Source organism: Sinohyriopsis cumingii, chromosome 5 (genome assembly GCF_028554795.1).
Source record: "Sinohyriopsis cumingii isolate HCF-2022 chromosome 5, ASM2855479v2, whole genome shotgun sequence".
NCBI lineage: Eukaryota > Metazoa > Mollusca > Bivalvia > Unionida > Unionidae > Sinohyriopsis > Sinohyriopsis cumingii.
Window position 1 is genome coordinate 18,679,250 of NC_142965.1, and position 15,567 is coordinate 18,694,816.

The 15,567-nt window shown below is 36.2% G+C and overlaps 1 protein-coding gene across 1 annotated transcript; it reads right to left on the minus strand.

Moving 5' to 3' along the window:
• Window positions 1-6,819: 6,819 nt before the first annotated feature.
• LOC149798729 (uncharacterized) lies at window positions 6,820-12,679 on the minus strand. Its single transcript, XM_089957597.1, has 6 exons — window positions 12,452-12,679; window positions 10,591-10,645; window positions 10,167-10,331; window positions 9,504-9,634; window positions 8,824-8,929; window positions 6,820-8,459 (listed from the first exon to the last, which is right to left on the minus strand). The coding sequence occupies exons 1-6, from the start codon at window positions 12,593-12,595 to the stop codon at window positions 8,125-8,127; spliced, it is 936 nt and encodes a 311-aa protein (XP_089813723.1). The 5' UTR covers window positions 12,596-12,679; the 3' UTR covers window positions 6,820-8,124.
• Window positions 12,680-15,567: the final 2,888 nt, after the last annotated feature.

The following is a 15,567-nucleotide window of genomic DNA, read 5'->3' on the forward strand; positions in this document are numbered from 1 at the left end:
GTAAAAGTTTTGAAGTTTATTTATTCTTACACATAACATGAGATAATGTGCGTTTGGAAAAAGCATTATCGAATCCATCGGGGATGTCAGAAACAAAGTTGATAACATCGGATATACCATCACCGGCGAACTTAACATTAGTGGACAACGAATCAATAACGCGTCCTCGTCGGACAGTGCAGAAGAAACATGCGACGCTGAGTCATTTCAATAAAAAGAATTTTGCTGTCCAGTGGAACGATGACTGGTGATCTTAACATGTCAGGAAGGAGTATTTTAAATCATGGCAACAGTTGTCTTTGCTCGGATTTGGTGTCGTTCACTGCAGTATTTCTGCACACCGAAACGTAGCATCGGAAAACTATCCCGAGTAAAAACCTATTACGGTGAATGTCCCAGATGGATTTCGAGTCATCATACATGAAGCGAAAGAAAAATTTAAAGTTGAAAAGACTAAAATCACCGCGGATGAAAACCTACATATGTAAAACAGAAAGATACTTGAAATCTACCGGGAAAAGGAACCCCTCAAAGATTATCAAGCTGTGCGTTACAAGCCGGTCAAAGATTACGCGTTAAATACATCCGGAGTTTACATACAGGGTATTCACAACATGGACAGGCAATTGAGTCGATACCACGCTGACATAGCTGTACGATTAAGTCCCGAGTTACAAGCATGTTACCGACTACGCACTGAAAAATCTGGCGACAGGATGACGGGTAGCATGGGTGGACATTTGATTATCGGATTAAACACCACGTCGGTACTTTATGATGATTTTGCGCCTAGATACAAACACGTCATCGACTACGCCCTGAAAAGTGACGCGATTCGATGACATGTGATCTCAACATAAATTACAATAAAAATGTTATGTGGTCGACGCCTACTATCGGTTTTAATGTTACTAACAAGTTTTGCGTAGATTTTCGTCGATTTCAAAGCAACGTTATCTTTATTTGTCGTTATGCCATCGCTAACGTCCAAAGCGTCAAACCAATCAGGATTCGTTACTAATGCATCCTCGGAATATTCTACATCGCTTGCTGCATTTTACTTATTTACTCATTTCTCAGCTACTAACGAACGGGAAACTTAGAATCAATACATCGGGAGGTGGATTGAGATTCAGTGTCTGACAGAAATAAGTGTTCGGGAATTTCATCTGCGCGTTTTAGTGATATCACTAAGATCACCAACTGGAATATTGATATCAGAATCCACGTTGACAACTGTACACTAGTAGGGCCATTCTTGGATCGACGCTGCAAGAGTTTTTGTTATCAGCAGCGTCGCTGAAATACGGCTGTTTTAGGTAAAACATAAACGGAGGCAGAACCCACTAACCCGGAACTCGGTTCTTTTCAGCTTTTTACGTTGGATGATCACGTTTAAACATTTCCCGCGTATGATGATTTAATAAACACCGTGTTTATAGCTAGATGGCCGGGATCGTTGATATCGCTCACTGTGTCGTAAACTCTTATATGCGCCTGAGAACGATGATGCGCCTGACTAAGTAAAGGTTAAAACGGCGCATAACACCTTCGGGAAATTAAAACAAGCGCGTGTCCACATATGGACAATTCAGGACAGATTTTTGGTCCTGGTTACAGTTAAGTTGTCAAACATTTTGTGTCCGGGTGGAAATGAGAAAAACAATCACAAGATACCTTCGATAAATGGAATACCGTTGCGACGTTTTGTAACGAGCGAGATTCCACCGTGCTGATCCGAGAAATCGAGAAATCCTAAACTTAATAGTGTCAGAATCAGGTCAAGAAATCATAGAGGCCGTCGCGACAAAAAGAAAAGAAAGTGTAGTATGCGAGCCGCTGATGATAAAAATATAAAGAGAAACACGAATGCATGAAACAAATCTATTTAGAAAAGTAACTTTTACAACAGTCGCGCATTGAGAAACCAAACTTCGAAGCGAGCGTTTTTCGAGGAAACCGGTATTTATTACGAAGACATTGATGATATCATTGAAATCATGTCGATGCCTGATAAAATGTTCAATCCTGATAATACTTTAGAAGACGAAACTGATGACAAGATCCTAAAAATAAGGAGAGGGAAGCATAATTTTACTTTGATAGTGTATTAAAGAGAAGGAAATTCTATACCAACTTGTTGCGGTAGCGTTTACTTACCTAGAGAGTGTCACTTTGAAGAAAAAAAAGCATTTCGACTTTTGAGGGATAATAATATTAAGGATTTTACGCTTGATGATTTGGCAGTACCAACTGGAAATCTTTTGTACCTGCCAGCTGCAAAACCTGACTTACAAGAAAAAAACAAAATAATAATCGTCCATTATATTCTTCAAACCATGACACCGAGTATCTGAGAGTCAGTAGACTTCATGACACTAGGTACACGGGTGCCATTAAACCTGAGAGTCAGTAGACTTCATGACACTAGGTACACGAGTGTCATTAGACCTGAGAGTCAGTAGACTTTACGATACTAGGTACACGGGTGCCATTAGACCTGAGAGTCAGTAGACTTTACGATACTAGGTACACGGGTGCCATTAAACCTGAGAGTCAGTAGACTTCATGACACTAGGTACACGAGTGTCATTAGACCTGAGAGTTAGTAGACTTTACGATACTAGGTACACGGGTGCCATACTAGGTACACAGGTGCCATTAAACCTGAGAGTCAGTAGACTTTACGATACTAGGTACACGGGTGTCATTAGACCTGAGAGTCAGTAGTCTTCATGATACTAGGTACATGGATGCCATTCGACCTGAGACTCGGTAGACTTCAAGATACTAGGTACACGGATGCCATTAGACCTGAGAGTCAGTCTACCTCATGATACGAGATACACGGGTGCCATTAGACCCGTAGTATTTGTCGAAAACGCATACAAGGAATGGGAATAATTCATTTAAACATTATTAATAGTGTCAAAGCATTCAAATATAGATTTACAGATACCATCATAATAAAAATCATGCTAACCTTGATGTACTTGGAGCATGCCTGTACTTCGAGTATCTCGATTTAAAAGTAACCCATGAGAATCACGATGACATGTTATTAATCAAATAAAATAACATTCTGCGCGAAGATACTGATTTTCACAATTTTTTACATCCACTTCAAACGATGGATATGATCAATGATCGCACGCTGAAAGTTTATAAGCATTTGACATTCTTGCCGGAACAATTGCTCAAATTAAAAGTCTTCTTTTAGTGTTAAGTCAACGCAGAAGTATAAGATGAAACCAATCATAGATTTCAACTTCATCAGTAAACAACTTGATCATTAAATCAAACGTGAACTCTTTGAACGTTACAAGCATTACCATAAGTCGCTGTGATGAACTTAGCACATATCGTGTTAGCCACAGCTGGTATCGTGTCCACGGGAGCTACAGCAAATCCCATCATGCTTATTTTATCAGGTGCTGAAGTAGTAGTACAATCCGCATTAAAAAACAACGGTAGAACCGAAATTACATAGCAGAAACAAAATGAAAGGTACGAGTACGTTACCTACACGAAAATATTGAATAGAATCTGATATTTTTGTGTGGTACTAATTTTCTGATGCAGGATTTGATTCATAAATTAAAACCAATCGAGGATATGATCACCAAATTATCTCCGATGTCCGTGGCGAGATTTCAGCGAATGTACGAAAAGAAATTTCAGACTAAAATTTTTATCCAAAAGTAAATCGAACCATTTTTTTATTTTTATTCGAATATAATGCGATGTAGATGAACCAACGCTGTTTTATTTGTGCTTCTGATACCGTAATGCGGTAGTAGCCAATATTAGTCAACATACCACGATAATAACACTTTACGCTCCGTATGCCTGAAGGATACACGGTAATAATGGTATGGAAAAATGGGAACCAGCTTGGAAATGGGTAAACATAAAGTAGAGTATATATGGGTTAGGCTGACCATGATTGGTTAATAATGTAAGTTATGTTGTAGGAAAAAGAACCTTTTGAGAGCTTATCCTAGTTGTAAGTGAAACAAAATAGAGACATTGTTTTATTGATGGAATTTCAGTCCTTTAACAGACTTGAGTTTTTAACACTCATTACTAAATATAGCACCTGATTGTTTGGTGCGGAATTGAAAGCACGTGTTTTATATACATGCAGGTCCAGAAAATAGACTTTCCTCTACATAGAAGCTGACATCCAGGTTTCATCTATACTGATAAATATAGGCTTGATCATGAGCACTCAAAACTTTTAAGTTAATGAATTTTTAATATCATGGGGTTTCCATAGGTTTACTATGGGAACTGCATTAGTAACGTGAGTCCTGAAGTTGCCGTTCTCACTGCATTCGTGATGATTAAATATTAGATGAGTTCTCTAACCAGCCATACCATCCGGCTTCTCATGTCTAATAGAATGTATCAAAATAGAATTCCGTGGCACTTATCGGTCAATATCCTCACGGTGAAATACAGCGGCAAATAGTTTAAACAGTAATATCGTCACAACGTGCTCATAAGGATGTTTCTTTTCTTGAAATTTGACTGTGTCATACGTACCCGTCGGCATGTTATCTTGATGCAAAAACAGAGAAAACTCAGTGGATGGTTTTGACTATAATAGTTTTAATAAATCAGCTTTGTCTGGTGATCCCAAGTCTGTTTATGTTATTATTTTATCCTCACCGAAAGATGATATGAGCCCTATCGCAATTAGATCCTTATAACGACCATACGGTCAAACCCTTTATGGTACCAGGGATGAAACCCTAACTGAGTCATCGCACATTTGCGAAAAACAGCGTCAATAAGTAAACCGTGACAACCACTGGAGAAACTAATAATCCTGATATTATTTGCGGGAGATACTATTCTGCTAGCTTACTCACACCACAACGAAACAGGTATTTGAATTCAAACAGCACCATTTTCTTGTCCATGATGACCTATCCATCTTGGAAGCAACGGAATCCTGGTATATCCTTGATGCAGAAGTCGTACGAACAATTTTTCCATCGAGAGTATGCTCCATGATCAGCGGCTGGAAATGACAACCCCAACAGCCGGGTAACGTCGAAGAGGACTCTCGTTTGCTTACTTTCTTACTAACAACATCACCCACATCGGAAAAAGGTCAACAACCCATCACGGAAGCAAATTATGAGCCTGCAATGATGGTTTCCATGAGTTGAAACCATTCATTGCGTTTCTGCTTAGTTTTATCACAGCTAATAAATTCTTCCAATTTTTGTTCCAATGTTTGTTCCATTGTTATTATATCCATTTCAGTTGTCTAATTAGCAAACCATCATGCTTATGTAAAGCAATCATAGGCAGGTAGTATAGGTACTTGCTATGGTACTTGCTGGTAATGACCATACAAAGTGATCTCCCCCAGTTCTTTACCTAACGATGCTGCATTGAGCACAAGCTGATAAAGTCACAAGGGAAATCACAGAACTGGGGTCATACGCTCCTTTACCTATACTACTTATGAATGTATGTACTTGAATGTACTTATGTATCTTTATGTGTATGTGTTGGTAAGAATACGCTCTTGTGTACGTGTACTTAAGTATAATACGTAACATAAATGTACATATATGTTGTTTTACATAAAATGATAGTAATGCACAACCCATTTTGTCATATACATGTTTGTACCTTAAAATGTTTAATAAGCATACTCAGCACACACTGCTACCTATAATATAGAGGCATTATGTTGCTCTCATACGCCGCCTGCGTGTAGCCTGAGATTTCAAGACCCAACCTTTGGTTCGATTCTGTTCTGTCAGTTTCTTCTAAGTCGTTATTTGTGGCCATAGCGGTTGCATTTTCGATATTGTGACATTATCAGTTTTCCATAAATCTTGCAAGAAAATAGAGTAGATTTAGCGACGCAAAGTGAGACCTGTTGACGGTGGGGGTACGTGTCGAATCAATCGCTAATTATATTCAGACTTATAGAAACAGTGTGTTAATAATAAGTGAAGAAATATTCAACAAGCCTACTTTGCACAAAACGTATGTGTAACTTAGACTGTATCCATTCCGTAAAGTCCAGTCCAAGTAATGACCCGTACAAATGGAAGATCTCTCCTTGTAGCATACGCGTTGTAGAAACATAAATTCCACAACCTGACTTAAGGTAATAATCGCCAGTCATGACCTAGTGTATTTTTCGTTCACAATATTTCTTCGCATGAACGTAAAGAAAAGCAAAAAAGAAAAGGATCGACAGATAGAGCGAACGCTGAACAGAGGTAGGCGGATTTTCTTGTCACATGAATAGGTGTAAGATAGGGAGATATAAAGGAATGGGAGGTGTTCAACGTGTATATATCAATGGGTATATATCAATGGGTATATATCAACGTGTATATATCAATGGGTATATGTCATGTCAATGGGTATATATCAATGGGTATATATCAATGGGCATATATCGATGGGCATATATCAATGGGTATATACCAATGGGTATATATCGATGGGTATATGTTAATGGGTATATATCAATGGGTATATATAAATGGGTATATATCAATGGGTATATATCGATGGGTATATATTAATGGGTATATATCAATGGGTATATATCAATGGGTATATATCAATGGGCATATATTAATGGGCATATATCAATGGGTATATATCAATGGGTATATAGCAATGGGTATATATCAACAAAGTAGCTGACATGCTTTACTTCAGACTATAAAGGACTGCTAAATATTTCCCCTGTAAGTGCTTCTTTCGTTTTTTTGGGTGTTATATACAATACACGACATCTAGTGAGCAGGACATAAAACAAATTTAAAAAATGAAAACATATTGACAGTGTTTTATTGTTGATTTTATCTCTTTTGTCAACTGTATAAGTATGACATTCGCACATTTAAATAAATAAATATGTTACATTTCTAGTGACCATAATGTATGTACGCTAGAAACATCGTGACTAGACGAGACATTTCCAGTGCAAGCATATATAGAATAATTTGTATCGTCTACTTTCCTGGATTTCTAGAGTGATTTCAAAATTCATTCGGTTGATATTGATATTATAATATAAATTTCGAGTAAGAATGTATCACATTTTTGGGCAATTTTATCACGTTATATGTCGGGGTTTTCTTTCCCTCAAATCTACCTTCTATGAATTCTGTCATCGTTATTTACATTGTAATTTCAGCTGACGCCAGCTTTCCATCGTGCATTTCCAGGAATGAAATAAATGATAAGAAAAAAAATTAGTGGCGTTGTTTATAACAACGAGTCTGTCAAAATCAATCCACAAATATTAATTTTCAAAACATGCACAAAGTAACCCCAATATATGTTTACCAATGTCACCAACTTATTCACGATCTACAAGATAGGAAATAGTCTTTATACAATATAATGTATTGAACTATTAGTCCTGTATGAACTAGAACATTATATATATATATATATATATATATATATATATATATATATATATATATATATATATATATATATATATATATATATATATATATATATAGCACCTTCAACAATCTGAGTTCTCCATTCACATTGAACAGTCACATCACAGCTAATAAATTAATTTCGCCTGGTCTCAGTAATGGTTGAAAATAAATTCAGCAAGCCCTGTCACACATGTACACAATCTTTAAATTCGCTCCTCCTGATTTCGGACGCTTCTTATATTTTACTTATGCATACAAAGTCCTTATTCACGCAAGCACGCATGATGTTCCAATCAATGCCTTATGGTGTTCCAATGTTCTTCCGTGAAATACCTATATAAAGACAGATATCAACGACCTTAACACTTGGATTTTCTAAATGCAACAAATATACCATGACCACGATCTTAGCCTCTCAGATGACCTCATTGATCAAGGATACCACAAGTCTCTGTTCGGACTATATTGTATGAGTACTTATATCATGACGCAGGAATCCGCGATCGTTCTATATATCCATGGCAACGATTAACTATCGCTTTGTCACGTGCTACCATACTATCCTTTGAGGGTACTTACAAAATGACGTAGGAATTTGTTGTCATTTCATATAACCATGGTGATAATGAGTTATCGCCATGTTACGAGCTAGTACCTAGTCCTTTGATGGGGTAATTTATCTTGTCACTTCACACAGCACATGAATATCGCTGGTATTTTCTCGCTTATTGCTAACGCACCCAAAGAACAGTTCTGCCAAGGACTTTTTATATGACTTTTTTACTCCACTTGCATCTGGAATCAAACTATTACGGTTGTGTTCATCACAAATATGGCAGTTTCTACATCTTTTCTCAGACTGACAAGTGTTCTGTGTAGATACTTCATTTTCTCGTTGCACATTTGTTTGTGAAACGCTCCTGACATTGAAAAAGAATTCCTCAGGAGCACGTGCGTTGATGTCGAATTTGTATACATCAAGGTTATCATCGATATGATGCAAATAATAACCTGTAATAAACAAGGAACAAATTGGTCAGGCTAGTAAATCAATCATAATCTAAATTACAAATTATATTTTTAAAGAAACAAAGCAAAAAGTAAACATGTTTAATTATGATATGATATAATATAATTCCATTGGACGCATAGGGTTAAAATGCAATTAGACCCAAGATTATCGCATAGATAAAAAAAATACAACACCTTTTTGCATAATCGGGAAACGCCTTTATCCGAAATATGCGTATTTCTTGCTCACATAATGTCTTATAGTTATCTTACTTTTATGTATTTCAAAGCGTAATATGAATGGCATTAAGTTTAATAATAATAATAATAATAATAATAATAATAATAATAATAATGTACACACCATTGTGAGCATGGGGCTGAATGATAACACAGCCTGGGTTCGGTTCGTACAAAATGAACAACCTCTCATCTGGGTTTTCAAGGGATACATCTTTTTCTTGAAACATCTGGAAATAGAATAGAAAAAAAACGATGTCATGAACCATGATACTACAATGAAATACGTAAAGATGAAATATCGATTTAAATGTGGTTGAATTGTGTTAACTGAATGCTGCAGTTCCACGATTGTCAATGATAATTACTATCTACGGATGTGATCTATAATTTTCTATTTTTTTACGTTATGTCCTAGTGGTTATTTCTGTAAATAATGACGTCTCTGAGCGCTTTACCAAAACCACTACCACCCACTCGCACGGAATCGTGACGTGTTTTACTTTTAATTATCCATATGTACTATAAACCTTATCTGACAACCGCCTTCAGCAGCGGCCTTCGTGCGAGAAGTCTGCCTACCATTTTAATCCGATTTAATTAATTTTCTTTGGATGACATGAATGAATAAAAAAAAAACACCCTTAGTCTCGGTAATAACAAACTGAATTACACACTATAAACTTCGTTTTTAATAAAATAGATCGTGCTTGAAACTATGCTTATGGCTTGAACTATTTTCGGAATAAAACCTTAGCGACAGACGCTGAAAAAAGCGATCTGTGAGAAAGTAGTACAACTTACATTGATTTCTAACTGCCGGTCTTTTGTTGTTGTGAGGTAAAATTCCGGATCACAATCTAAGTAGAACACAATGTGCTGCTTCTTGCCATTAGGAAGTTCCTCTCTCTTCAATAATTTTGATCGAAAAATGCCTGGAATAAGAATTTGCCGCTCTTTTATACAAGCCTGATTAATTCATATCTGGCACATATTTTGTACAGGCATTAAATCATCATTACGTATCACTGTCAGTTTACTATTTAATTGGCGATACACTGTCAATATGCTATTTAACTGGCGACATACTGTCATTTTGCTAAGTAATTGGCGATACCCTGTCAATATGCTACGTAATTGGCGATACACTTTCAGTATACTATTTAACTGGCAATATACTGTCAGTATGCTATGTAATTGGCTATAATCAACTTTGCAATATTTAAAAGAAGGAATTCAAGTCTGCGTGATAAAAATGCTAGTGAGTTTTATTTTCATTGTACTTCAACTCCGGGAAAAATAAGATGGTTCCAAAGAACAGTTTTGAGGTTATCACAAATATGAACAGCGAGACTGCATTCATGAATACATTCATACCGATAGACTTAGAAATAACCTCACACAAATTTAAATCAAATCAGATTTTACGTTGTTTGAAAGCAATTGGAGTTAAATATCCCTACTTACATGAACTATTAGCATTATCCAGTCCGCGAAGACATATATGGTAGTACGTGGGATCGACTGAAAGGAAGAGTTCATCAACTGTTTCTATGGTAACTCTTGGGCATTTGTCTTCAAGATCAGTACTGTTAGATTCTTCGGATGAAAAACTGCTGCCACTGATGTAGCCTATAAAATGACAAAAATAAAAAATAAGTCAGCATGGCAATCAATACATTTGTATAGTAAAGTATTGGTTACAACAGTAGTAGTAGTAGTAGCAGTAGTAGTTGTAATGCTTACTTAAAATATTACAACTGTGATGTGTGCGGGGGGGAGGGTGTTCAGAGAGGGAGCGAAGGTGGTCTGATAGCTATAGTTGACTAATGGGCAGCTGTCTTCCGGTGCAATTATTAGTCTATCAGCAAATTAATTGTGTTGAACTTACCGGATGTTCTGTTGCTTTCGGTCGTTTCCCGCCTTGACAACTGACATTCAGCTTCCTGTAAACAAAATAAGGCTGGTCTATAACTATTGAAATAAGAGGAAATGCTGTCTGAATGTAGATGAAGATTTTACTACCACTATTGTACAAGATATTTATGATCTGATTCATTTTCTGTGATTATTGGTAAATAGTTAAAAAAAAATAAACTGGTGCATTCGTGAAATAGGAAGAAGGGTGGAAGACATAAAACTCTTAAACAATGTAATCCTGTCGTGATGTCATTTAAGTTCCTGTCTGTTTTTAGATAGGCGGTGGGTTTGGGGTAAGAAAATTAATTTGGGTGAAGTAGACTCGCACTCATCAGTCATAAAGCAAGTAGTGATATATATATATATATATATATATATATATATATATATATATATATATATATATATATATATATATATATATATATATATATATATATATATATATATATATATATTACTGTGAAGGACCCCCCAAGCAGCATGCCAGTAGATCGCTTGGCTTCACAAGATGGTTCCCCGCTGCGAGTCATTCTTTTTGGGGTTCCTGATTTTCGATTGTGTCGGGTGGCTATCGCTTTCTCAGTCTGGGTAGAGAACAATGGAATGAAATTCAAGATCCCTTCGACAGACCATGAGGAAAGAAATATTTACTTTGTGTCCAAAGTCAGAAAAATCTCCTAGAAAGGGTCCTACGGTGCGAACGTAACCCCCTACTAAGCTCCCATGCGTTGCCAGAACAAAAGCAAAACGTAGTGCAGTACAAGGATAAAAATATTTACATTAAAGGTAGTCTTTGTTTCTACTTGTGTGACCAAGCTGTATCAGACGAATGGAATTACCATGGCACTGGAATATGCTCATTATATTTACACTTTTAAAGCAAATGCTTTTTGAGCACGACGATGAAATTGCTTTGAGCCAGAAAGAAAAAAAATGGTTTCATCTTTCAAAAGACTAGATATCCATACTATCCATGCTATCATTAAACTTGCGAGAGCAATATTTCCTATACTCTATACTTTAATGCGACACAGTTTAATAAGGCGTCTTCACTTAATAATATAATCATCATATAATACAATGAGGAGGCATGTGATAAAACGGCCACTAAATTGTCTGAAAGTTCCCCATACGAAAAGATCTATAATTGATCTATAAGCCATAAACTGCTTACATACCATGAAGACTACAACTGTATTAAAAAATGCTCGCTAATTCCAGAAATGAAACTCAAAGATAAGTTTGTTGAGGGCGTCAAAAAGATGATCGAAAATAAAAATAAATCTATGGAGTGCCCCAAATCATGTTGTCATTCTTGTTTTTGTAGTTTTTGGAGTGCCCCTGTTATGTTTTCAGTCTTCAAACTCCTTATTCAGGGCCCCAATTATGCTGTCAATCTTCAAACCCCTTGTGTAGTGACTGTAGCATGTTTTCAGTCTATAAACTTCTAATGAGTGAAATTCTTTTCGAAATAACAGGTCCAGGCATAATTTAAAGCTGCGATATATGTATATATCCTCATATTAACATGTTCAGCTTAAACGTTTTCTGCTGTGTTTGTTTTATTTTGTTTTGCTTTTTTGTTTTACTTTGTCTTTTCTTTAAAATATAAATTGAACGTTTCACATAAAAGTATAATACAATGATAGCAAAGAACGAAAGAAAAAGAGTTCGATAATAAAAGACACAAAACGATATAATTCAAAGCAATATGCATACGATTCAATATGATACAAAATGGAAGACAATGGTGACGTTATTACTGCATTCTACCAGTTAAGATATGCATACTTGTGGAGAGAGAGAGAGAGAGAGAGAGAAATTCGTACCTGTTGCTTAATGTATTTCTTGCATTGCGGGACTGAAGGAACGTTTACCTCGTTCGATACATTTTTCTGGCCATCTTTCAACTTCCCTCCTTGGTATTTTCCCGATCTAGACATAGCTACAAAATTCACCGTGCTGAGAATCATGGTTAGTTTTTGCCTGTAAATTTAGTGATGGAATCTGTAACAAAAAAGCATGTACACTGCGATGTCAATAATTCACCACGTGAGTTCGTTACTAGTATGGATAATTTTACATACAGCTCCGGTATTTATATACTTCAAGAAATAGCGTGGGGAGGTATGCCAATCAAGTAGCTGAAGCATAATTAGGGGCGGGGAAATGGGCGGAGTGTGCTTTCTAGTGGTCAGTCGCTTATAACATGTGCGGCACGCGACATAACATTTCTGTCGGTATCGATTTACGTAAATAGTCGACATGAATGCTGATTTATTGAGCATTATGGAATCACATTAGCGGTTTGAGGTCTGTAATTCCTAAAATATTCTCACGTCTGGAATGCTATCCTGCAAGGCAACATGGGTGGCAGAGTATGACAGCCAAAGTTTCATTACAAAGGAATGTTTTTCTGTTTAAAAAAAGATCTTATCTTTTCTAAAATAAACATTTAGAAGTTAAATATGATTTTCTACAGAGGTGAATTGTACATAATTTCAAATAATTTTTTTGGAGTTTAACGACATTTCTAGCACATGATGGGACATACCCCGTGCAGAACCTCGGACCCAGGGGAATTTACTTGCAATCTTTCTAACATACCCACACTGGTCCAGCCAAAACTCAATCCCACGCCGACAGATGTGAGATATTAATGATTTGTAAAAACGAGCACTTAAAATACTCGGCCACCTAAAGCCCCAGATTCATTTAGAATTAAAGACGACTTCAGTGATAATGCTACCATAATATGTAGGTTTACGTTTGATCTGCGATAAGGGCCCACTTGTGGTGATCACCCTTATAATATGATACGAAAACGTGGTGGTATTAATGGCACGGTCATAATCTTGGGTACCAAACCCGTTAGATACAGGTGATTTATTTATTTATTTATTTATTTATTTATTTATTTATTTATTTATTTATTTTTAAGGGTCGAGTTTACACTGGTGTGGTTAGTTATTCATTGTTTTCAAAGGTCGAATTTAAGAAGAAGTGGTTTATTTTGGACGACGTAACGAACATATCTGATTCATAGGGGAAGAACATATTATATCCACTAAATTAGTTGACAAAAATAATTATCTTGATGTTTAAACAAAAATATCACTGCTCGAAAGACAAATCCAGCCAATCAGCCCCCACCTCCTTCCGAAAATTAAATAGTGAGTCGGAAAGTGTATCCACATTGTCTTGATATGATATGGCATGCGGACAAGTGGAGGAAATATAGGGATTGTTCATTAACTATAATAGGATTCCCGTACTGATATTCCCTGCCTCCCAAATCTCAATATGCAATTCCGAAACATGTCCTTTTTCTTTAAATTTATTCATTAAATTTATTTGTATACAGAAGGGGCATCTCGACTTTGGTCCCGTGTCTCTGTGCGTCCATCTTTCAGGGAAGCCTTTAACAAGACTGCACAAAACCTATCCCATTCCATTTAAACAACTTGTTTTTAAAGATATTTAAACTTTCATGACTTTTTTCTCAGAAAACGTTCTTAGCACCCTAAAGCAAAATATTGAACTATAGACGTACTTGTTGAGCAAATTAATAGTTACATGCAAGTAAGCTGATTGGGTTTTCGTACCAATTAATAATCATTCTTTTAACCATTTATGAAGTTTTAGAGCTTATACTTAAATGAAATAGTATTAGCACTATTAGGCCAAAAGGACTTGAAGGAAACAAATCAAATTTGGTTGGTGTGTTTGTGTTTAGATGACTCCATTAGATTTTCTCATGCTACTCAGCAACATTTTTAAATTCGTATAAGTTTATGAACTTTTTGGAGTCACACTTTTTCGTCTGCAGTGGGGAAATAAGTGTTTTACAAGCACGAATCTAGTTTCGTACGAGTTAAATATATTTACATTCAATATAGATTAATTACTACACCGCAAACGATGCCCTTTTTAATCAACTTCTTCACTAATTATCGACACCGATGAAGCATAGTTCCTTAAAACCAACTCGAAGACACTGGGAATTGTATTATTTATCCTGGTGTAAAATCAGATTGACGTGCAATAGAGGAAACTGTATCGTTTAAACAAAAACACAATAATATGCTTGATATAATGGAGGAATAAGAGAAAACAAAATATGAATAGATATTAGCAGTAAAAGGTACAAAATGTCCTGTAACACTCGCCTTAGGAGTGTTGCACATTCTAATATTTCCTTTCATTTTTTTTTTTGTTGTTTTTTTTGTTAGTTATCTGTTTTTCTTTGATTTGGGTTATTCTGTACAACACATCAGTGGTTCCCCAATAGCTAATATTAAGCGAAAATCTGCGGTGACACGCTCACCACAGCCACCACCACACCACCACCACCACCCGTGTCGACCTGGGGAAACTTATGCACGCGGGTCTGATTGCCACACAGATTATTAGTTGTGGTATACGTGTGGCACTACTCCCCGCCAAGCTGAATAGTCTGCTGATTTACCCTACTCGAATGCCGTAAATACTCAGTCAGAACAGTACTTTAAAAAAATAAACACTAGCTATAATTCTTGCGATTGCAAAAAAGATCTCAGCCATCAAGTAACTTTAATTACTATAAAATGGGGTTAAACATGTTTTTAAATGGTAACAAACCACACAGAGAATAAAACACTGACGTTAGCAATCCGAATCAGAGGCTGGGAATATTTGGTTAAGTTCCTTATGGGACAATACTAAAGGATTTGATTAGGTGTTGATAGGAATCGGGACACCTGTAAAGGAAATAGAATGCATGCCACTAGGATGAAATAGGGACAGCAAATCCGGTTGTTAGTGATCAATTCAATTCGAAAAGTGTAGTTTATTAACCGGCCAGTCTACACGTCGTGATTGTTGTGGTAAGCACACACTGGAAGGTAACATTCCAAGGAAATACTTGAGACGATTGCAAGATAAGAACAAATGATTATCAAAACTT